This window comes from Myxine glutinosa, chromosome 1 (assembly GCF_964187855.1).
Source record: "Myxine glutinosa chromosome 1, kmMyxGlut1.1, whole genome shotgun sequence".
In the NCBI taxonomy this organism is placed as follows: Eukaryota; Metazoa; Chordata; class Myxini; order Myxiniformes; family Myxinidae; genus Myxine; species Myxine glutinosa.
The window spans coordinates 368,416,219-368,441,624 of NC_136261.1; the positions used below are offsets into that span (position 1 = coordinate 368,416,219).

The 25,406-nt window shown below is 46.2% G+C and overlaps 2 protein-coding genes across 4 annotated transcripts in view; one reads left to right on the forward strand and one right to left on the reverse strand.

The window, feature by feature from the left end:
* LOC144889525 (zinc finger BED domain-containing protein 5-like) overlaps window positions 1-25,406 on the reverse strand; it is a 77,426-nt gene that overhangs the window by 44,397 nt on the left and 7,623 nt on the right. The gene's annotated exons all lie outside the window — the stretch shown is intronic.
* Window positions 1-25,406, forward strand: part of LOC137415668 (E3 ubiquitin/ISG15 ligase TRIM25-like) — a 62,306-nt gene that overhangs the window by 3,029 nt on the left and 33,871 nt on the right. For 2 of the 3 annotated variants that reach the window (XM_078770099.1, XM_078770097.1), the window contains exons 2-4: window positions 10,390-11,038; window positions 12,237-12,332; window positions 20,748-20,981. In XM_078770099.1, the coding sequence (XP_078626225.1) occupies window positions 10,415-11,038; window positions 12,237-12,332; window positions 20,748-20,981 (954 nt within the window). In that variant the 5' untranslated portion in view covers window positions 10,390-10,414. Of the gene's footprint in view, window positions 1-10,386; window positions 11,039-12,236; window positions 12,333-20,747; window positions 20,982-25,406 lie in introns of all 3 variants that reach the window. The other variant, XM_078770098.1, reaches the window with a different exon arrangement.

A 25,406-nucleotide genomic window follows, 5' to 3' on the forward strand; every position in this document is an offset into this window, starting at 1 on the left:
CCAGCTTGTCATTTTGCCAAGGTCTGAATAGAGGGAAGTGGCTGCAGCCTGCATGTCTGAAGGATGAGGGATGTCACGGCAGAAGATGGAGTCATCAGCAAATAGATATAGAGGATTTTCTTGAGGGTCAGATAGATCATTGATGAAGATCAGGAATAGGACTGGACCTGTCGATATAATTAAAGCAGTTAAATTTGGTCTCAAATTTCGGTTGTTTAACTTAACTTAACTTAACTGACTGACTGACTGGTAAAATGACTTAACTTTGACTTCCGTTTCCGGTCTTGCTGGCGACGGTTCGTTTTTTCGCAGGTCTCCACGCTCTCCATCGAAATCGAAGTTAAGTCATTGTTCCAATTTGTATTTTCGTTATAACTGTATTTCTTTTATGGTGTATGTACGTATATTGTCCCGTCAAAGATTTTCAGTGCAAATCTTTCATACCTGTATTGAAAATCGCATTAATTCGTGTCGTCTCGAGGCCCTGTACAGTGTACACTGTACAACCTTGAGGCTTTGTTTTTCTCTCAGCGCCTGTCGTTTGTGATCCAATAACTTTCGTTCTCTGTTTTCGCAGTCTTTCCACCCCAAAGCCTACTTCCTTATGTAAATCTCAACTCAAAAAAACAAACAAAAAAGACATTACCTTCTCTGTGCTCATTCGTTTATTCTTTCTTATTCGTTCGTTCGTTCTTCGACCACGTGTTTCTCCCCCATTTCCCCAGATAGATTGGCAAATTTCAATTCGTTATTTTATCGTCCATGTGATATTGTTTGATTATAGTTAGTTTTGGTTTGAATTTCCTGTAACTCGTATTTAATTAATCGTGTTCTGCTCCTCGTGTGTGGCCTTGTACTGTAGTTGTACCCCCGTCGGTGTTTTGTTAACTTAAGTGTGTTTTGCTTGGCTCTTGGTTTTTTCCCTTCTACCCCGAACATAATACTGTCTAACGTTCTAAATCCCCACCCCCCCCCCCCCCCCAAAAAAAAAAAAAAAAAAACCAAAAACATTTATTTTATTTTCTCCACGTGTACTGTTGTCTCATCCTGTATTTTCTGTCCAGGTGTGCTGTTCGCCCCACCCCCATTATCTCCTTGCCATCCACCGTTTGCCCTGTTCACGTGACTCGTGGTGGTCCCTCTCGGCTCTCCCCCCGTTGGTATTTTTGTGCATATAAGATTGTTCATAGTTCTGTTTAAATATTTTTAAATATGTTTAACCTTTCCCCTTCTGTTTTTTATTCAGTGGTATATTACAACACGCTGTTTTTCTTCCTATTTAAAAGGCTTTTCTCAATTTCCTCTCCAACTCATTCCACTTCAAAAAAAAGAAATTCAATATCTTATACGTCTCCCTCACTACATGGTCTAAATTCACATTCATTCCATCCCTCCTCCATCATCCTGAACCGGATTGCTAACTCGAAAATCACAACAAACCCAATTTGTTATCAATGTTCGTCTTTCATTAATCATCCACTTTCTAAACTCCCCTCTTGCCCCTCCCATCCAAATCCCCCCCCTTGCACCTACACTCCGAAACTTCCCCCTTGCCCCTCCACTCTTAAACTCCCCCCTTGCCCCTCCACTCCTGAACTCCCCCCTTGCCCTTCCCCTCCTAAACTTCCCCTTTGCCCCTCCCCTCCTAATCCCACCCTTGCCCCTCCACTCCTGATCTCCCCCCTTTCCCCTTCCCTCCAAAACTCCCCCCTTGCCCCTCCCCTCCTAAACTCCCCCCTCACTCCTGCCCTTCAAAACTCCCCCCCAATCCCTCCCATTCAATTCTCCCCCCATACCATTCCTCTCCAATTCTCTCTCCTCCCCCCTCCTCCTCCAAGCTGCCTCCTCCCCACTTCGTCTCCCTTCTATCTCATACCTCCACCCCCCCAAACCTTCTACTTTCCTCTGCCCCCCCTCAAACAACCCCTCACTGTGCCGCATCCCTTCACCAGCAAACCTTTCATCCTCCTCATCCTTCCCTTTCTTGGAACTCTTCTGCAACATCTGAAACACTATCAACTGCTCTCCCTACCTCCCCCTCTCATCCTTCATCTTACCCTACTCCTCCCCTCCCCTGTCCTGTACCCGATGCTCCCCCTCTCTCTTCATTAACGGTATGGACCTCAAACATCCGGGGCCTTCGCTCAAACCTGACTGATCTCTCCATACAGGTTGCTTCTGACAATCCAGACTTGATCTGCTTAACAGGGACTTTCCTCCTTCAAGATGTCTCTGATTCCTTAATATCTCTTCCTGGTTACTCCCTCCTCCGGTATGATAGACCTGAGCCTCGGCCTGGTGGTGGGGTGGCTATCTTTGTCAAAAACTCTCTTCCTCACTCTCCTTGCACTGCTCTCTTTCCTCCTCACCCGCAGGAGTACCTCTGGTTACGGCTTCCTCTCCGCTCCCACCTTTTGTTCATATGTGTTCTGTACCGTCCTCCAAACAGTGATGACTCCATCTACATTTCAATGTCTGACAACATGGACCAACTTCTATCCACTCATCCCAACTCTCTCTTCCTCATATGTGGTGACTTCAACTGTCATCATGCCACCTGGTTGGGTGTGGGTTCCTCTCTCACTAGTCATGGCACCTCAGCAAAGGACTTCTGTGACTCACTGGGATTGACACAATCTGTCAATTTCCTGACCCGGATCTCAGCCAATGGAGTATCTTCTCTTCTAGACTTGGTTATGACAAACTTCCCTGCTAATGTCTGCTGCTCTTCTTCTGCTCCAATCGGTTCTTCTGATCATGTGCTTGTCAAAGTGGACATCTCTCTGGCCATTCTCAGAGAGCCTCCTCAGCGTCGACGAGTCTGGCATTTCACTCAGGCCGACTGGGACGGTCTTCAAGCAGCCATCAATCGTCTGGATTGGTCTCCCATCTCCACTGCCTCTGACATCAATTCTTCCTGGGAATTCTTCCAAAGCAAACTGATCTCTCTCATGCACAGATTTATCCCATCTCGCCTTCAATTGTCTTACCCTTCCTCCCGTCCATGGTACACTGAATCTTGTGGTGAGGCAGTTGCCCTGAAACAACTTGCCTTTGCCTCTTGGAAGGCTAATCCAACTGAAGGAAATCTCAGTTCCTTCCACCAAGCTCGGAACAAGTGTGTGTCTACCCTCAGGAGTGCCAGGAAGCACTATCTCTCCTCACTCAAGAATGAACTCTCAAACCTGTCTCCTTCCTCCAAATCCTGGTGGCGTCTGGTCAAATCCGTTTCTGGTGTTTGTTCCCCCTCCATCCCCTCCCTTACCTCAAATGGCCACAGAGTTGACATCGCACGTGACAAATCCGAATGCCTCAACTCTGTGTTCGCCTCGAAATCCTTAGTCCCAAACCCATCTCTCTCTGTTCCCACCTTTCCCAGTCGAACCCAACTGCTCCTGGACTCTGTGTCCTTCTCTCCTGACAAGGTGGAGGAGTTTTTGTCAAACCTCGACTCTGATTCTGCAACTGGACCAGACGGCATCAGCCCACGGGTCTTAAAATCCTGCTCTGCCGCTCTATCTCACCCTCTCTCTGTTCTTTTCACCCTATCTTTTGCTCAAGGTCATCTGCCAGCATCCTGGAAATCAGCTAACATTACTGCTTTACACAAAAAAGGTGCAAAAACAGATCCTTGCAACTACAGACCAATCAGCCTGCTCCCAATTATCAGCAAAGTCATGGAATCCATCATTGCTTCGGATATGAAATCTTTCCTCTTCTCCAATGGCTTGATCTCTGATCATCAATTTGGTTTCAGACCAGGTCACTCTACTCTGGACATGCTGCTTCTGCTGTCTCAACAATGGATGGAGGTCCTCAATGCCAAACAGGAAATCAGAGCTGTCTCCCTTGACATATCAAGGGCCTTTGATACGGTCTGGCACCCAGCTCTGCTCACCAAACTCTCCTCCTATGGTATCCATGGAAATCTCCATGCATGGCTTGCGGACTTCCTCTCTGGTCGTAGTCAACGTGTGGCCCTGAATGGATTTCTCTCATCTCCCCTTCCTGTTCAGGCTGGAGTTCCCCAAGGAAGTGTGCTGGGCCCTGTGCTTTTTCTGGTCTTTATCAATGATCTCTCTGACTCTCTGGAAAATCCTCTCTATCTCTTTGCTGATGACTCCACTCTCTGCCGCTCCATTCCTCTTCCCTCAGATCGGCAGTCTGCAGCCTCCTCACTCTCTGAAGACCTGGACAAAATCACAGACTGGTCAAACAAGTGGAACATGTCTTTCAATCCTGCCAAATCTCACTCTCTTACTATGTCTCTCCGAAAAGATCGACTGGACAACCCTCCCATCTACTTTCTCAACAATCCTCTCCAAGAAGTTCTGTCACTCAAGCTTTTGGGTCTCACTATCTGCCATGATCTTTCTTGGGAAAACCACATTTCCAAGCTGGCCTCCAAAGCCAGTCGCCGACTGGGCATCCTCCGTCGTGCGAAGTCCTTCCTCGGCACACCTGAGCTCCTCACCACTTACAAGGCTTTCATCCGCAGCTCAATGGAATACTGTTCTCCCCTATGGGCTGGTGCTCCTGCCTCACACCTGGCTCGGCTTCACGCTGTTGAATCCAAAGCTTTCAAAATCATTGGAATCTCCCGCGATGAAGCTATCTCTGAGGGCCTTTCACTCACTCACCGCAGGCAGGTAGGTGGTCTTTCTGTCTTCTACCGACTCCTCTCCGGCCTTGCTCCCCCAGCTCTCTCTGTGCTCTGTCCCCCAAATATTCCTACAGGTCGCACAAGATCTGCCAGCAACCCTCTGATGGTTAAACTGCCGAAATCTCGGCTCTCTGCTCACCTTCACTCTTTCATTCCTCTTTTCTCCCGCCTGTGGAACAAACTCCCACACTCCCTTCAATCCCTCTCCTCCCTCCAGGTCTTTAAAACAGCTGTTCACCACCATCTCTTATCTTCCCCCATCCATAACCTTGATCTTTTCTACCCCCACTAATTCACCCCAGATCCACCTTGTTTGAAATTCCAACTTATTTCCTGGAAATCCTGGCAGTGTCCATATGTTTATACCTCTCCCACCCCCCCCCCCCAAGCCCGCTCCCTCCCACAGATCCCTCGATGGCCCTGCTCTCAAATGTTGTGTTTGTGTCCTTCCCCCTCTCTCCCCATCTTGTCTACCGCTCCCGATGTTATTTGTTTTATGTGTCTGTTTGTCTTTCTGTGTGATTAATGTTCGCTCTTTCACGAGCCTCGATCTTGTATACAAAAAAAAAAAAAAAAAAAAAAAAAAAAAATGAAATATCCATTTAAATCTTTGTTTACAAACCTGGGGAGACCAAGGTTGGTGATCCGAAAGAAGCCCGCTCTGACAGGACACCAGAGGACATTTGGAATAACAGGCTTTTAGAGATGCAAGGCATGACATGACCTAAGACCTGACCTCACATATCATCACATGACAGCTTCAGTTATCACCCTCGAGTGTCGTTCAACAGAAAAGTTTGACGGACTTTGGGAAGAAGATGAGATAATGACAACAGATAGACATGTGGACAGGAATTTAATGATGTCCATTGGAGCCACAAAGGGGACTGCATTCGCAAATCCATACTGTACAGAATCTCATCTTAACGGCGGAGAAGAACCCCAAGGATTTCCTCAGCACAAAGGTGTAACACTGAGTTCTGCAAAACTTGGCTCTTGAGAATTTCGAATTCCATAATAATGACCGAAAACAAAGACACTTTCCAAAGTTGTGTTTAAATGATTTTGTTATCCGAAAACGATGATTAATAACTATGGAATTGTTGAGGTTTATCTCATCCTGGATCCCGTTCAGGTTCAACAGGTGTTTTAGAATGACAATCCTGAACATGTGTTTCATGTTAAAAAGGAATTGCATCCTCTACTCGTACACCACCATTTCATGTACTGCTTCGGGTGACGAAGGTTGTTCACACTTTATCACCAATGCAATGTCCAAGTGGTCAGTTTCATCCCTCTGAAGGACCAATACATATTTGATGTGTACGTTGTGATAAAACACTTGGCACACTTGTAATCCTCTTCTATGAAAAGGCCTCGCCCTCCTCTTTGTGTTTAAAATGTCATTAGCTCTGTTTGTTGTTAACAAGAAGAGAGATGTTTGTTTCATTTGATGCATCTGTGTTTGTAATATTTGGATAAATAAGAAACTCGGACACATGAGAACATTTATCCCATCATGTCCGCTCTCTACCATCACATTAATGAATGGTTTGTTTGAAATTACACTTGGTACTTATGAGGGTAGATTGCATGCAATCACAGAATAAGAGCACAAAATAATTCCAGGTTTGGTCTGCTATTTTTCCCACCCCCGGTATCAAATCAGCCTGGGAATTCTTCCAGAGGAAGCTACTCTATCTTTTGCGCAGGCCCATCCCATCTCGTCTTCAGTTGTCCTATAATAGCTGCCCATGGGACACGGAATCCTGTGGTGAGGCAGTTGCTCTGAAACAGCTTCCCTTCTCTTCCTGGAAAGCAAACCCAACTGAAGGCAATCTCTGATCATTCCACAAAGCCCGCAACGTGTGTGTCCACTCTCAGGAGAGACAGAAAACATCTGTCCAACCTCAAGAATGAACTTTAAAACTTATCTCCCTCCTCTCAAACCTGGTCGCACCTTTTTGAGTCTGTCTCCAGATTATGCTCCCTATTCCTCACTTCTCTCTCTTGAAATGGCACCATGGCCGACTCTACTCATGAGAAGGCCGAATGTCTCAATTCTGTGATTGCTTTTTGTGTCCGCAACCAACCGTATTCTGTATGTACCCACCCTCCCCAGTTGCATCCGACTGTTCCTGGACTCATTATGTGCATTTCGGACCTGTGAAGATTGTGGTTTCTCGCAACCCTTGACTGATTTTGTAACTAGACCGGATGGCATCAGCTCACGTGTCCTAAAAACGGACTTTTATGCTCTTGCACTTCCTTTTTCTGCCCCTTTCACCCTTTTATTTGCTCTAGGTCCATGGTTCTTAACCTGGGTTCGACCGAACCCCAGGGGTTCAGTGAGCCAGTCTCGGGGGTTCGGCGGGGGTCCTCCGAAACGCATTGCATTATTATTATTATTATTATTATTTTTTTATTTATAGTTTTTTATCAATTTGGAATCTTATGTGTAATTACGCTTATTATTAATATTATTATTATTTTGCTATGTATGTTACAAACGAATGGAAATGTTATTTGTAATTGTATTCCCATCCCATTCATGGTTTCTCTGGTCTGTGTTTAAGATAAGTTGTTTCACACTGACTGTAGTAAGTTGAATCGATGAGCAACTTTCTAATTATTCTATTGATGGTGCTTACTTGCTTACTGACTTGCTAGATTTTGGACTTTGCAGGTGTTCGGAAATTCCAGTGAATAGCCTCGATTAGCTCGCCGCGTGCCGTGCGTCATTGGTCGCGCCTTACTTTGGAGTTGCTGATTAATTGAAAAGTAATTTGGAAATGTTTGTGGATATGCAGGGTGGGTTCAGAGTTATATTAAAGTCAAAAGTGGGTGATGATTATAAAATATGATTGAATTCCTCAGAAAATTAGGTGGAGGTGATATAACTCCTTTGGTCGCAATTCAAAACTAACAATTCACAGTTTTCTATGTAATATTATAATGGGATTTGAGGTGACATAGAGTTGAGTAGATAATAAATCCCGTCATCGTAACTGCAAGTTGTTTTCTTCGTTAAAATTTCTCAGTTTTCAGAGGGGTACTGATTATATTTAAGCATGTTCCTATTTTAATTTTTGTCAGGTAATTATTTGCCCGAACTCAATTAAGATCAGTTTGTTACTTTTTTTTTTTTTTTTGGCAGTATGTCGAGCAAAAAAAGGAAGTGGTCGGAGGATTACGTGCGGTACGGGTTCATGTGTTTGACGGAACGGGACGGAAGTCAGCGTCCTCAATGCATGCTTTGCAATGTCAAGTTGAGTAACTCCAGCCGAGCACCAGCAAAACTACGGGAACACTTCAAAAAACTGCACGGCGAGGGGCAGTACAAAGACGCAACGCTGGATTAATTCAAATTGAAGAGAGTCCGATTCGACGCAAGTGCTACCTTGCCCACTCTCGGCTTCGTTCCAATTGACAAGCCGATCCTCACCACATCGTATGAAGTTGCGTACCTGATCGCAAAGCAGGGCAGACCACACACCGTTGGCGAGACACTCATCAAACCGGCCGCGTTGAAGATGGCCAACATCATGTTGGGAAAAGCTGCTGAAAACAAGTTGTCTCTCGTTCCACTCTCAAATGACACCATCAGATGCAGAATCGACGACATGAGCGACGACATCCTCACCCAGGTAGTTGCAGATTTAGTCACGAGCCCGATGAAATTCAGCCTTCAACTCAACGAGACCACCGACGTTTCTAATTTCAGCCAGCTCATCTTATTTGTGCATTATATCAAAGGAGACGAGATCAAGGAAGACTTTCTGTTCTGCAAGCCTCTCACAACAACGATGAAGGCAGCTGACGTGAAGAAGCTTGTGGATGACTTCTTCAGAAGCAACGGCCTCTCGTGGAACATGGTGTCTGTAGTTTGCTCGGACGGAGCTCCAGCCATGCTGGGATACAACTCCGGTTTTGGAGCGCTGGTGAAGGCCGATGCACCACACATCATCGTCACACACTGCGTCCTGCACAGACACGCGCTGGCATCAAAAACCCTGCCTCCAAAACTGTCCAATGTTCTGAAAATCGTCGTTGAAACTGCGAATTACGTGTGAAGCCGTGCTCTGAATCATCGCATCTTCAAAGAGCTGTGCAATGAAATCGGCTCTGAATTCAAAATCCTTGTCTCCCACTCTAACATTCGATGGTTATCACAAGGGAAGGTAGTGAGCAGTGTTTTTGCCTTGCGTGTAGAATTAGCCCTGTTTTTGCGAGAACACCAGCATTGCCATGCAACGCACTTCCAAGAGTCAGAGTTCATCCTCGACTTGGCGCACTTGGCTGACATCTTTGACGCACTCAATCATCTCAATTGCCAGATGCAGGGCGGTGGAGTGAATGTCATTGAATCTGAAGAAACACTGAGCGCTTTCCGAAAGAAGTTACCGTTGTGGAGGCGGCGAACAGAGAACGACAACTTCGCAAACTTTTCGCTACTGGATGAGTGCGTGAGCGGGATCAAAGATGAGTCTGAAGTTGGAGGCACTGCTGTACCGGGGGAGCTGAAGCCAGTGATTGCCACGCACTTGTATGAGCTGGGAAAGTCATTCGACGGCTACTTCCCTGACCAAGAGCAATACCCAGCATGGGTGCGGCAGCCGTTTACTTTCGACGTTGCAACGGCAGATGTCAACGACCAATACCTCGACAACCTCATCGAACTTCAGCAGAGCCAGACTCAACAACAACGCTCTCAACGTTTTGGTGCCGCCCAATGGAAGGGTATCCTCACATCGCTAAAATTGCTCTTGAGATCCTCACGTCGTTCGTTACAACGTATCTCTGCGAGCATGCGTTTTCGAAACTGGTGGACATTAACACAAAGAAAAGGAGCAGGCTTGCATGCGAAAATGATTTGAGGGTGGCCCTTGCCAAAACAAAACCACGCATTTCCCAGATCGCCTCCTGAAAAGAAGAACAGAAAACGCATTAAGATGCAATTCTTCTTAATTTTTTGGTCAAATTTGAGGGGTTCCGTGAGTGTTCGGTGGGTTTCGTTAGGGTTCGGCGCCTTTAAAAAGGTTAAGAACCACTGCTCTCGGTCATCTTTCATCTGCTTGGAAATCAGCCAACATCACCACATTACATAAAAAGGTGCAAGATCTGAAACACCTTAACTCCAGACCGATCAGCTTCCACCATCAACCTCCTTGTGGTGAAACTCACAAAATCCAAAATCTTCAATCTCATTCTCCCATTCAGGTTTTCAAGATAGTTGTTCACCACCATCTCAGATCATCCCACATGAGCAACGATAATCTTTTCTCCCCTCGATATTTAGAACCTTTTTGTTCTGTTCCATCCTGATCCATTCTGTGTTGTACCTTTTACATGATCCTTGACTTTCTCTCCAAATAGAGGAACTGACAGCCGAAGGCTCCTCACTGCCATGGGCTTTGCCACCGAACGATGGCGCGCCGTTGTCAGCGAGGAGCCGCCATGTTGGCCGCTATGATGGCCAAAAGTCATTTTTGTTTTTTTACAATAATTCCATCTCGAAGAGATTATTAACTTATGTTCATTGGCTGGAGGAGTGGGGAGAGGAGGGGGAGGTGATGCTCAGGGGGTGGGGAGGGAAGGAACATCACCAGGGTGATTGTTTTTCATGGGGATTGGTTGGGGTGTGTCTTGTTTTCTATTGTTTAAGAGTATTGTTTAAGATTTGCTAATGCTGTCTCTTTTGTAATCACTCTTTATCTGACCAGCAGGTTCCATCTCTCTCTTCCTGGGGAAATGGCGTCTTCTTCTTATATCGAAGATAGCTCCAATGAGCTCACATGTGCTGTCTGTTTGCAACTGTTTGAGGAGCCAGTTACACTGTGTTGTGGACACTCATTTTGTTTTTCCTGTCTCGATAATTATTGGGAAAGCAGAGAAGAATCCACTGCCTGTCTTTGTCCAAATTGTCGTGAGGGTTTTCCTCAAAAACCAAAAGTCCAAAAGAATGTGATCCTTGCAAGGTTGGTAGAACAGATTAAGCTGAGAGAAGGTGAAGGTAGTCACAGTATTGGGGATCAAGCTGAGGCAAAGGATGGTGAAGGTGATGATGGCACAGTGAACAGGATGGTGAATGTGGGAGGCCGTGAGAGTCACTGTGAGGTGTGCAATGAAGAGGCAGCCATGCGGTGTGTACCATATGAGACCCTGTGCTGTGAGAGACACGTGAAGCCCCCTAAACACAAAGGGCACAAACTTGTGGAGCCGGAAATGAAAGTGGAAGATCCCGGATGTACCGAGCATGGGAACTCGATCCACTTCTACTGCAAGGACGATGAGAGCTTGGTGTCTCTGATGTGTAAAGCCGAACATCAGGACCACGAAGTTGTACCTGTGGAGGTGGCTCTTGCTGAATTCAAGGTATCTGAATCGGTTAAAATATATTTTTCTTATTTCTGTGTAATTTGCTGAGGAATTGGTTTTGACTTTTAATGAAATATATGAAAGAATTGGTTACGCTCCTTGTTTTGAAAAGACAGTTGACAATAATCATTTGAAATAACCGGCCGAGACTGCAACCATTGTCGCACACAGCCAGCAATGTAACCTGGTGTTGAGGACTCTCAAAGAAGAGCAGACCACTTGCTACCTGTGGTCCAGGAATGAATTCGGAATTTGATTGTTACCAGTGATAACTCGACCACACTTTAGAAAGGACAGTGTTGGAACTTTAACATCCACCAACTAATAAGACCAGAGAGGACACCCAGTTTTAATGTCTATGTGAGGGACGGCAGACACATTGAGGTAACGCCCGGGCCTGTATGTCGGAATACACTCCTCGTGTAACATCTTTCTCGTTTATAATGGTGGATTGTAGTTTATGGATACAAGAGTGTGGGGTTTAGCTTATTTCCATATTTATCCAATCGTATTCACAAATCAATATTTTAACCCAAATTATCTTAACCACATGATGTGCTTCCTTCACAGATTAACATAAGTGTCTTGTCGTGCTAATGTCTCGCAGTTATTAATTCAGCACAGTCTCGCCAGCCTGGTGTTGGCTTAGCGGTTAGGGTGCCGGCTTGGGATCCGAGGATCCTGGTTTCGAAACCCGGTCGATCGTTGAATTAACGCCAGGGGGGTTGACTCAGCCTGTCATCCTTCCGGGGTCGGCAAATTGAGCACCAGTTCACTGGTAATTTCCTGTGTTTCGCAAGAGGCGACTAACAGGGTTGGCGGGAGGAAGGGCATCCGGCCATAAAACATTGCTTTGAAAAGGGGACCACGGTGCCCAAAAAAAGGCCAAACCCCACCCTGCGGGGGGAAATGGCCTCTGAAGGTGGTTCTTTTTTATTCTCGCCAGCAATCCTCCTGCCAGGTGATGATTCCAGAATCCACATTCGAGGTCATGTTCCTCTTTTCTGTTTTCATCCCGCATCGGCGTCATTTAAATAAAGGACATTTTTCCAGGTTCAACTCGTAATCTTCAATCATTGTGATATTTCTCACAAATGTATTTCAAGTCGATATTTAAAATGATTGTAAAATATTTAATTTCCATATAAATTTTGTATTTTTATTTTGTTAACTGAAGTTTCTTTAATCCATGCAGGGAATTTTGGCTGCAAAGTATCCTCCTCTCGTTGAGACGATAAAGCAAGTTGGGTCCCAGATTCAGCAGGTGCATCAAGAGGTTCGGGATACACAGGTAAGGGACATCAATGATTGGCTATCATTATAATAAAATGAAAATATAACATGGAAAAACATTACAATCTGCATTTTAAGAGACGATTATCTTTTTCGTATATTTACATTGATTGTGAAACAAGATTGAAGTTTGTTGGAATTTTTTTTTTTTTTTTCATTATAACAAATTAAAATTGGACAAAACAATAAGAAGAGAATCAAGATGGATGGGAATAAAAGAAAATAACATTCCAGGTGATGGCAGAAACAATTACATCGAGATGTTTATGAGAGACTTTCAATCCTTACTGTTTGTTCTCAGGAAGATGTTTTCATGTTTTCTTTCAACTTGCATTCATATTTCAGACCCATACTTTTTGATTCAATGTATAATACATCAAAAATTATCTCGTTAATACAAATCTGGACTTGGGAAATGTTGAAACCCCGTGGTTTGGTGGAACTGACCAGCATTGCAGCCGGGAGTGTTTCCATTTCTACTTTATTTTTACAGCGTCGCCCATCGGGTAAAGCCGTTTAGAACTTTGTTTGTCTGTCCATATGTACTGCATGTATGTATGTATGTATGTCCCCTCAAATGTACACCAATCAGAGCTGAGGATCTGGTTACCTGGCAGGGATGATGTCATGTCATTACGGCGGGACGCCGGGCATATCGTTGAACCTGTCATGTATCACAATCTGTATGCTCTACCTGTACGTTTTTCATTCAGTCTGAAACAAACAAACACGTGAAACACATGAAGTAAAACACGTGAAAAGTAGAACGGCACTCGGTGGAGAGCATTCCTCCACCTGGTTGGCCACATCACTCAATGGTGAGGAATCACTTTAAAAACTCTACTTGCTGGATCCGGATCTTATAATAATAATAATAATTCATTTATTTTGTATAGCGCTTTTCCAGAAGCCCAAAGGCGCTTTGACAGAGTGGCAAACATAATGCATAACAATACATGAAAACAACAATTGCAAAAAGACAAGAATCAATAGGGAAATATTTAAAGCAAAAGGAGGGAGAAGGAGAAGAGATAGTCAGGGGTTAAATGCTGTGGGTTGAATGTTGAATGCAGTGTTGAACAGGTGGGTCTTTAGTGATGTTTTGAATGTGGTGAGTGAGGAGGAGTCTCTGATGGTGTGAGGTAGTGAGTTCCAGAGGGTGGGAGCAGCGATGGAGAAGGCCCTGTCCCCCCAGGATCTGAATTTGGTCCGGATGGAGGGGGTCAGGAGGTTGGTACCAGCAGAGCGGAGGTTGCGGGTGGGAGTGTGTCTGGAGAGGAGGTCAGCCAGGTAGGATGGGGCCAGGTTATGGAGGGCTTTGTATGTCAAGAGGAGGATTTTGTACTGGATTCTCTGGGGGATGGGGAGCCAGTGAAGCTTGTAAAGGACGGGGGTGATGTGGTCACGGGTCCGGGAATGGGTGAGTAGACGGGCAGCGGAGTTCTGAATGTATTGGAGTTTATTGGTGATTTTTGAGGGTGAACCATAGAGGAGGCTATTGCAGTAGTCCTGACGGGAGGTGATGAAGGCGTGGATGAGGGTTTCTGCAGCCGTGGAGGAGAGGGATGAGCGGAGACGGGCAATGTTTTTCAGGTGAAAGAAGGCTGACTTTGTGATCTGTTTAGTGTATTTGTCGAAGGAAAGGGTTTGGTCAAAGATGACGCCAAGATTCCGGATGTGAGGGGAGGTGGATACTGGGATACCGTCGATGTTGAGGGCAAAGTTATGGGTGGATTTTGTGAGCGTTTTTGGGCCAATGATGATTATTTCAGATTTATCACAGTTAAGCTTGAGGAAGTTGATTTGAAGCCAGGATTTTATTTCAGTGATGCAGTTTGTCAGGATAGAGTGGGTGTCGGTGGAGATGGACTTGGTGGAGATGAAAAGCTGGATGTCATCGGCGAAGCAGTGGAATTGGAGACCATGACAGCGGATTAAGTGACCGAGCGGGGACAGGTAGAGGATGAAGAGGAGGGGGCCAAGAACTGAACCTTGGGGGACACCTTGGGGGAGGGGAGCAGTGGGGGATTTGCAGTTATTGATGGAGATGAACTGGCATCTGTCAGAGAGGTATGATTTAATCCAAGAGAGGGCAGTGCCGGTAACGTTAAAGGTGGATTCAAGTCGGGTGAGGAGGATAGTGTGATCGATGGTGTCAAAGGCAGCGCTGAGGTCGAGGAGGACGAGAATGTTGAGGTTGCCAGCGTCAGAGGAGAGGAGAAGGTCATTGGTGATTTTAAGGAGAGCAGTTTCAGTACTGTGGTTGGACCGGAATCCGGATTGGAATGTTTCATACAGGTTATTGGCAGAGAGATGATGTTTGAGTTGAGTGGCTACAGCGCGTTCCAAAACTTTTGACAGAAAGGGTAGGTTGGAGATGGGTCTGAAGTTGTTTAGGGTGTCAGGGTTTAGACCAGGTTTTTTTAGAATGGGGGTAACAGCAGCAATTTTGAGGGAAGGTGGGATGATGCCTGTAGACAGGGAGGAGTTTATTGTTGCAATGATAAGTGGAGAGAGAGCAGGGAGGGAGGCTTTGACAAAGCTGGAGGGGATGGGGTCAAGAGTGCAGGTGGCAGTTTTCATTCCTATGAGGAGTTCAGAGAGGTCAGTAGGGGAGATTGGGGAGAACCGAGACAGGGGATGGCAGGACAAGGGGGGGCAGGTGGTTGGAGGGGGAGCGGGTGCGGCGGTGGTCAAGCTGTTGTAGATGTTGTCAATTTTGCGTTGGAAGAAAGAGAGGAAGGAGATGCAGTTGTCTACTGTGAATGACTGGGTGGTGGTGTTCAGGGGGCGGAGGAGTTTGTTTATTGTCGAGAAGAGTGCTTTTGGGTTTCCGGAGCCAGAGTGGATAATTTGAGAGTAGTAGGCAGAGCGGGCGCGGGAGAGGGCATCTTTGTAGTGTTGTAGGTGGTCCTTGTAGGCTTGGGAGTGAACTGTGAGACCCGTTTTATTGCGGAGTCTTTCAAGTTGGCGAGCACGAGTTTTCATCAGGTGGAGTTCAGGTGTAAACCAGGGAGCAGAATGGGTGAAAGAAACTGTTTTGGTTTTTACAGGCGCAAGCTGGTCAAGGCAGGAGGAGAGAGTGTGGTTGTAGTAGTCAGTGAGGTCGGAAGGGGTGTGGAGGTCAATGAAGGGAGAAGTGGACATTTTTTCAGAGAGGGTGGATGAGAATGAGGTAGGTGAAAGAGCGTTTAGCTGACGGAAGTTGATTGTGCGATAATGCCTTGGTGTTGGGGCGGGGATGTTGATGGTCAGAGTGATGGCTAAGTGGTCAGAGAGGGTGAGGTCGGAGCCATAGAGATGGTGCAAATTTAATCCAGTGGAGCAGACAAGGTCCAAAATGTGACCACGGATATGGGTAGGAAAGTCGACATGTTGAGTGAGGTTAAAGCAGGTGAGTAAATCAGTGAAGTCAGTGGTTATTGTGGAGTCAATGGAGTCCATGTGGATATTGAAATCACCAAGGAGGAGGATTGAGGGGGAGAGGGAACATAGCTGGGTCAGAAAGTAGGAGAAGTCAGACAGGAATGATGGGTGTGGTTTGGGAGGGCGGTAGACGACAGCCATGACTGACTGCGTGCGACCAGAGAGTTTTAAAGCCAGGTGTTCAAATGATGGAGCAGATGAGATGGAGATGAGGTTGGTCTTGATGTCTTGACGGTGGATAACGGCAATTCCACCACCTCGGCCCTCCGAGCGTGGTTTATTGACGTAGGAATATCCATTGGGTGTGGTGAGGTTAAGTGTGTAGTAGTCCAGAGGTTGTTGCCAGGTTTCGGTGAGACAGAGAAAGTCCAGTTTGTTATCCAGGATGTATTCGTTCAGGATGAGGCATTTGTTGTTGAGGGACCGGGTGTTGAACAGGGTGAGCTTGATGTTGTTTTGAACAGCAGGGATGAATTCAGGTGATTTAGCCAGGGTTCGTAGGCAAGAGGTGCGATCGTGTGCGTTGCTGTGACCAGGTGCGCTGGGACGAAGAGTGAGAGTGCGCTGAGCCGACCAGAGGACGGGGATGGAGTGACCTGATTGCAAATAAACAAACTTACGACCGGAGCCACGGTGAATGTACCTGGGTCGTCGGAGGAGTCCATTTGATTTAATGGCAGAGATGCATGATGGGGTGGAGCGGGTACCGAGCAGAAGAAGCCCTGCGGCGGAGTACCTCAGAGCCATGCCAGGCAGGAGCGAAGGGACGAGTACGAGGCCAAGGTCGAGGAGGCAAAGCGGCAAACGCAGCGGCAAACGACTGCAGCCGCTAATCAAGACCACAGCGGCAAACAGCCACCGCCGCAAACAACGGGAGCGGGCCTGAGGAAACAGTGGAGGAGCCGGGCAGGCGAAGCCAGGAGCAGAGCCGGGACCGAGCAGAGGGCAGACCCAACGGTCAAAAATCCGCCACGACCACCAGAAAAGCAAACTATGTACAATGGCCCAGTCGGAGAAGCGGCGAACAAGTAACGCCAGCGTCCTCTCCAGACCGGACCGGAAGCGGAAGCCCAAATCTTCACCAAAATCGAATCGATTCTTCCTTGTCACATACACAACCTTTCCAAGTTTCGTCCAAATCCATCCATAACTCTTTTGAGATATCGTGCTGTGTATCGTTTTTGGCGCTATCTCCCAATGGTGAAGGCACTTAAAAATATATATAATTATCATATCCGAATCCATATCCGGATCTTCACCAAAATCGAATCGAGTCGTCCTCGTCACATCCGCTACCTCTCTGCCAAATTTCGTCCGAATCCGTCCACAACGTTTTGATATATTTTGTTCACAAACAGACAGGGTTGAAAACATAACCCCCATCCAGCTTTGGTGGCGGAGGTAATAAGGATCTTTTATAACACTCGATGATTGTGGCTGTGGTTCTTGTCGTTGATTGTGGGATCCTTTTGTGTAGTTTTTATTTTTATTTTTAACCCTCACCTGAGGAGAGTGTGTTGCATTTGAGTCCGTTTTTGTTTGTCTGTCTCTGACTTTGTTTGTCTGCACAGAATAAATATTTTTTTTCTGCAACAATTGGTCCGATTGACAGGAAATTTTCAACATTGGTGCAACTCCACCTGTTTAATTTTTAATGATAATTATGACGTCATAGGTCATGTGGTTTGGCCGCCATCTTGGAAAAACCGAGAATCTATGCACCTCTATCTCTGACAGCGCTGAATAGAAAAAATTGAGACATGGCTCATTGTAAAGAACTCTCCATGTGGAGTAAATTATGTTAATGATGATGTCATAGGTGCCTCCATTATGACGTCATAATTCGACATGAACAAAACTTCATCCGATCAAGATGAAATTTATTGAGCATAATCTAGGAATAAATTGGTGGAGAAAAAATAATGGCGTCATCGGTCACGTTCGGCCGCCATATTTGATTTTACACAAAAGCCTTAGAAACCACTGAAAACATCCTGGTGAGTGTTTGCAATCTCTGATTGCTCTTTCTTGTTGCTTTTGCAAAATATCACTGCTGTATATATCATTTTGTATGCTCGTTCTGTGTCCTTCTAAAGCGGGGGTTCTTTACCTTTTTGAGTCATGGACCCCTTTTTGAGAATCATTTTTTTGAGAATAGTCAGGGCTTTGTCTCTCTCGACTCCATCCTGCAGAAGTACTTCCTCCAGCATTGGAAAGTTTGCATCGTTTTCTGCCTCCAATCTCCTCTTCCACAGTGGCAGTTTGGCCAAAAGAGCTTGAAGGTTTTCAGCAGCATCCATGATCGTGACTGCAGGGCCTTGAATCGAAAGACTTACCACATTCATATGGCCAAAAATATCCGCCAAATAAGCCAAGCCGTGAATTAACTCCTCCCTGTGAAACTGTTCCGAGAGTGGACTTTCCTTTTCTCTCAAAAAAATTGAAACTTCTGCCCTAAGTTCCATCAAGCGCTTCAGGATTTGTCCTCTGGAAAGCCAGCGAACTTCTGTGTGGTCGAGAAGAACTTCGTAATCTGCTCCCATTTCGTGACAAAACCCCTTGAAAACGCGATGGTTCGGAGCCCTGGCTCTGATGAAGTTTACGACTTTCACGGCAGGAGACGAGACTTCTTTCAGGATTGTTGGCAGAGTCTTTGATGCCAGTGCATGCCGATGTAAGCAAGAATAAGTACACAACATCCTGCACATGGACAAAAAATAAAACTTTTTATAAAAAACTAGCGAAAATAAATTTTAAATAATTTTTATGCGCCTGGTTCACGGACCCCCTGAAGCCCATCCACGGACCCCAAAGGGGTCCATGGAGCACAGGTTAAGAACCCCTGTTCTAAAGGGTTTCTACTGTTGTAGAATAAGAAATGTTTCCGTTTAAACTGCTGTGTGAATAATCCCAACATTAGCGCTTCTTCCTCTTCTTCAAACTCGCAAAGAGGCTTTTAGACCTGGCAAATTCGCGATTAAACAAACTATTTTTTTGGCGGTGATGTTTGGTTCCTGTGTTTACAGCGTTTGTCTCTCCGCATGTGTGTGTGTGTGTGTATGTATGTATGTCCCTCACATATTTATCCCACATATCGGGTGAGTTTTACAGCCGATAATTACGCTTCTGAAAGGTGGAATGTAAGTAATGCCATTTGGCTTTGCTCGTTATGTTTCCTTCAACACCCTTCAGGGAACGTTCATATATTACGTCATATACCTGGTTGGGGCAAATTATCACACTTGATGATTGGGGGGGGGGAACTGAAATTATGAGAACAGGGTGATTATACATGATGGGGGGGGGGGGGTGGGGAGTGCATGCCCCCCAGATCATTTCTAATTCAACCTTTGATTCAGGGCTCCAAACATTGAAGCATTTCTTACTAGCAGAAGTACCCGGCATTGCCGGGCGGGGGAGGAGGAGGGGAGGGGGAAGAGGAGGGGGAGGGGAACGGGGGGGAGGGGGGGAGGGGGAAGCGGGGGAGGAGGAGGGGAGGGGGGAAGAGGAGGGGAGGGGAATGGGGGGGGGGAGGGGGAAGTGGGGGGGAGGGGGGGAGGGGAAGGGGGGAGGGAAGGGTGCGGGGGTGCCCAGGGGAAGAAGGGCCCCTCCCCTCCCCCTCGCCCCCCCTTTCCCCTCCCCCACTCCCCTCCCCCTACCCCCTCCCCCTCCCCCCTTCCCCCTCCCCCTCCCCCCCTCCCCATCCCCTTCCCCCTCGTTCCCCTCCCCTTCTCTTCCCCCTCCCCTCCTCCTCCCCCTTCACACCAGGGGGGTTGACTCAGCCTGTCATCCCACCGAGGTCGGAAGTCGGAACTCATTGTCGTCAAATAAATGTAGCCTGTATGTTTCACTCTTTGTCACATGCCGTTGGTCCCATGTCAATCGGATGAAGTTGAAAAATTAACGTTACGAAGGTTCTCCGGGACGTACTGATTCCGAATAATGAAGTTGAAAAATTAACGTTCCGAAATACGCTAATTACGCTAACAGAAGCGCTGGAGGGAGCACTGCGCTCCCTCCCTTAGATTCCCTCCCTCTTCTGCTAGCGCTAATTACGCGTAACACACTAATTTTAAAACCCGAAGTTTTTTTAATTTTAAGGTGTGCTGTAGTCAGAAGCGCTAGAAGCGCTGCGCTCCCTCCCTTCGAATCCCTCTCTCTTCTGCTAGTGCTAATTATGCGTAATACGCTAATTTTAAAACCCGAAATTTTTTAAGTTTATGTCTCCGTGACATTCCTGGGACCATCCCGAGTCGAACAGTACTTTCCGCTCGCAAATCCGTCCACGGGTTCTCGAGATCTTAGAGATTGTAGACACATAGATCACACATAGATAGACACATACATAGATCAGGATACAGACACAGAGGCCAACTCTACTTTATATATATAGATGACTGCCTCCAACCACCCTGCCTGGTGTTGGCTAGCGGTTAGTGTGGAGGGCTTGGGATCCTAGGGTCCCGAGTTTGAATCCCGGTCAGCTGTTGAATTCACACCAGGTGAGGTTGACTCAGCCCGTCCTCCTTCCGATGTCGGTAAAATGAATACCAACTCACTGGGTCCTCTCAAGGATGTTGGTGGCAGGATTTTCACTCCAGCTGCCGTAAAACACCTCAATCCGTAACGCACACACTGGTGTGTGTCGGGATGGTGCGAAGGTCACTTTGATAGTGTTAATAAACTGACCACCATATAGAATAAACCGGTCAGTGTCTCGATGCAATCTCTTCACTTCCATGGTGACAGACAGCTTGGAGACTTGGAGTACTTCAAAATAATTTAATATTTACATTATTTGCTAACTGGTGTCTCCACCCAGGTCATACGATCTTCTTCAACGAAAGTATCAAACAAGCTCGGCTTCGCCGCTGTTAGACTTTCGGTCTTGTTTCCTTTAAAACGGATCCTAAAGTCGCGTTGTTGTAATTTTAACCTCTAATTTTAAATGAAACTTTAACAAACCTTCGTAAATGATTTTCTCCAGGTGTCGGGCAAAGAGAAGGAGGAACGGCTGGAGGGGGAGAGAAGAGAGATGTATCGAGCTGTGGATGAAAAGGTAAATCGCATGAAGAGGTGGCTCAGTGAGAGACAGAGTGTGAAGCTTTCCCACCTCGAACACCAGAGGGAGAACTTGCAACAGGAGATGGATTCTCTCTGTGAAGAAGAATCCACCCTCAAAGCATCACTCAAGGAGCTGGAGGCAGTTTCATTTCTGGAGGTGAGGCTGATTCTGAACATCGCATAGAAGACAAAGTTTAAGAGTTTCACTTCAGAGCGAGATTAGTATTTCAGAATAGGATATTGAGGCTTTGGTTTGAATTTGGCTGACAGACACAGACACAGACACAGACACACACAAACACACACACACACACACACACACACACGTATGACAATTCCATTTATAAATTGTCCAGTATTTGGTGATTCCTAAAACATAATATTGTTACAGCCCCCCCTCCCCCCACCCCCTCCCCCCCCCCCGCCCCATAGTCTGCACTGGTTGCCTGGTTCGAATCCGGTTAGTGTCAAAACGACCGCAACCTTCATCTACCTCAAATGCCCCCTGTTCCATTTGCATTTGATGACCTTTGACCTTGTTACCATACAGATTGGATTCCCCAAAGTGAGTGAGGGACATGCTGATAAGCGATCACATGACTGATCTTAATCCTTGGCTGAGCAAACAAAGTCACATCACGTAATGTGATAGTCTGGCGGGTCGGACACCTTGACCAATTGACCTTTAACAGGTTGTACAAAACTAACAGATGAAGCCACCAGGACAACCACAATTCACCCATAGACCAAATCTGTTTATATTGCTTATTGAAAATGCCATGGAGTGGAAATAAAAGGTAGCAAAGCATGAAAAATATGTAGGCCAACAATAATTCCCCTTGCACAACTACCCGGTATACGCCCACAATTGAAGGAACAAATTGTCAGTCCTCAAGTAGCCCAAGCCTTATCTGGGCCTGATACAAGAGATAGACGAGGGACATTCACGAGAAAAAAAATCACTTCTGGGCAAACCGACTTGTTTTCAAGTCCACAGTTGTTCCCTTCGGCAGGGGGGAAGGAACGCCACCCGGCATGGAGGCGTGGTGTTGGCAGGCGTGGTCTCTGCTGAATCGGCCTCACCAGCACTCGGGCTCCCAGCTGCATCGTGCTCCCCATGGTCCTGGGATAAATGTAAGCAGGCGGCGAGAGCATCTTCGCCTGCATCCCACTTAATAGAAAGTCGCATGCCAACGTCACTGGGTGAGAATTACACCACTCCACTCTCACTCACCATTGGTGGAGTGGCCCCTCTTTGACCCTGCATCCAATGTGCTGGGGATATAAGATACCATCAGAGGCAGTAGATTTAGGATACCAGTGCTAAACAGAGATAGACGGCTGCTTGCAGTCCCAGGTCAATCTGCCTGAGTGAACTGCCATACTTGCCGGCGCTGAAGCAGCTCTCTGAATATTTCCAGAGAGATGTTCACTCTCATGGACAGATGAACGAATTGGAGCACAGGAAGAGCAGGGGAAATTTGCAGGAAGTTTCTCATCACTTGGTCTGGTGTTCAGAAAGTCCAGAACCAAATCTATCACCTCGTCCATAAAGCCTGGTGTAGGCTTAATGGTTGAGGGGGCTGGCTTAAGATCTTAAGGTCTTGAGTTTGAGCCTCTGAATTAACGTTAAATTGACACCAGGTGGTTTGACTCAGCCTGCCACCCTTGTGAGGTCGTCAAAATGCATACCAGCTTATTGGTAACGGGGCATTGCATCAGGCATTGCATCAGCAGAACAGCTGCACCCACAGAAGATGATGCAACCAAGTAGCCACAAGCTGCATACAAAACAACAACAACCTCGTCCAGAAGGGAGAATTTGCCATTGGGACAAATCTGGATCGGAAAGTTCGCAGATCGCATCAGTCCCATGGAGTCACAGAAGTCCTTTCCTGAATTGCCATGGCTGATAGAGGTACCAACACCCAGCCCATTTGCATGGTGACAATTGAAATTTGAACCACATATGGAGAAGAGAGAGAGTTGGGATGAGTGGGAAATGTTGGTCCTTGTTGTTTGAGAGAGAGTTGAAGATGGAGTCGTCACTGTTTGGAGAAGGGTATAACACACAGACAAACAAGAGTTAGGGGAATAGGGGAGGGGAAGTTGCTGCCAGAGGTACTCCTGGGGGTTGGAAGGTCTAAGATCATTACAAGGGCAGTGAGAAATTGAGTTATTGTAAAAAGCAACTCAGCTGCTGTGGCGGAGCTCAGGCCTATAAAATTATAGGAGACAGATACACGTGATTATGACCCATCAACATACAACACCAAATCATAAGTTTGGAGTGGATTGTCTCTCGTCAGGTCGTGGCATTAGCATATGCATCACGACCTCCTCACAGTCATGCGGCTATACATCTTCTGTGGTAGACAAAAGAGAAGTAGGGTTCAGTGGTGGACATCGCCGAATTATGTTGTGGGTCACAGCTATTAACACAAGTGCATATGTGGTAGCTCTTGAAGCTGACAAATGGTGCATATTTGTTCTTAATAGGACAGTGGTAACAGCATGTGGCACCAGAAGGATTAACGTTGTGCCTAGAACAATTGATTCTGTAGCTTGTACTGCATAGGAGGTTGCTGCTGCTGCTGCCCTCAAACACGGTGGAAATCCTGAAGCCACAGGGTCCCAATTTTGTGCCATAGTAAGCAATGGGACGCATCTTATCTCCATGCTTCGGTGTGAGTACCGCTTGAGCGAGGCCATGCGTTTCATGGGAGTACAGATGAAAAATAATGTGTCTATCGTAATTTTGACTGGTCGCATACTTTTAATTCGTTCTACATCATTCATTTGGATGTGTTGTCCATAGACGGTTCAGAACCTGATCTAGTTGGTCACGAGAGGCATTTATGACAGCCACATGCAGGATGTCAATCACCATGAATGTGGAGGAAGTCGCCTCACTTTTCCTTTCCCATCGGAATCCATCGGAGCCAATTTGCCAGAGTTTGGCATCATGGAAAGCTCCTGAAGCTATTGCCTCATCCTTCAGAGACTGTTTTTAGCCTCGTGATCATTGGACCTATATCCTCAGCCAGATATCCCTCGGCCAAAGTAATGTGCGGCGTTATCTCATGCAGTTGTTTAAACAGATCCAATTGTACCTTTAACAGGTGTACTTCCATACCTATTCCCTGTTGTCCTATCCACAGTGATCCCAATGTTACGTCATACCTTTTTTGTAGGCGTGGAGACACTCTCTCTGCATAATCTGCATCATCACCTTTTGTGTCATATTATGATGTACAGTGCAGATGAGGTTTCCACTGCGAAAGGTCTATCTGGTTGAGTTATCCAGTCCTGTACTTGAGACACACAATTCGTCAATTTTACAAAATGAGCCTTCAAAGTACGAGAAAGCTCGTCGTTATCCAAAGTCCACCAATACACAACGGTTTCAGTGGTTGTCTGCAGAAAATTAAAAACAGTGTCACATGATGACTCGGGCATTTCTAAATAAGCCCAATTAGGAGAACATTTTACTGTGCAATTTAGTCTGCATAGCAAATCGCTGCCCAATAAGTTGACCAGAGTATCTGCTGCTAGCAGGAATGCACGCTGTCCTGACAATGGTCCTCATTCCACATATAATTTTTTGTTACAGGAGTTGATATTGGTATTCCTGATAACCCAATTGCATTTATATGTGCTTGTGACAGCAGAACATTTGGGAAGCCACTCTGCATAATTGTCGAGCGTGGGGCACCTGTATCTATTAGGAAGGGGATTTCTTGCCCTGATACCTTCATAGTAAGGGTCGGTTCTTCGGAAGGTTTAGAAGTTGGTAACCGTAATGCTGATGTTTGGCCCAGGCACACCTATTGTTGTTATGGTGTGAAGGGGTTTTGCATAATCCACGCAGCCTGATTTTGGGGCCATGGGTTAAAATTTGGGTTTTGGATTGGCCGTCGTGCAGGCATACCTTTGTTTGGCACTGCTTGGCTCAATGTCCAACTTGGCCGTACCCGTGGCATGTGTTCCTGCCCACATATGGTGTTGTTAGATCCTTGGCCACGATTACCTCGCATACCTCTCTATTGCTTGCGATACCCTCTATCCCCTTCCTTTTGCATTGCACTTACTTGCAACTGCATTAACTTATTAGAAGCTTCAACACTTTGCATCAATCTTGTGGCAGTGTCTGCTCCTTTTTGGTCCATTTAGCGAAAGCAATGGGCGACATTTGGCAAAAGGGCCACTGTATCTTTTGTTTCCCACTCCCAGCATGTTTTCTTTACATCGGACTGTAATTTTGCATTTAGCCCGTTTATGAAAACGTGGAAGAGGCATTTTTCGCATGCATCACCTTTCATTCCTGAATGTTTCCTAAACACCGTCCGCAATCGTTCTAATTAGTCCGTCGAATCTTCGTCAAGCTTCTGTTTGCATTCCTGAATTTTGCCCCAATCGATTCCAGTGGGCACAATTTCCAGTGCTTGTTTAAGCAGGCCGATATTTTCCTATCTTATGCTTTTGATCCATTTTCCGAGTATGGCCAATTGGCTTTGTTTAAATTAGAGTAATAGCCCTTCAGCCACAACCATATATCGAACAGGACATTCATATCTACGTA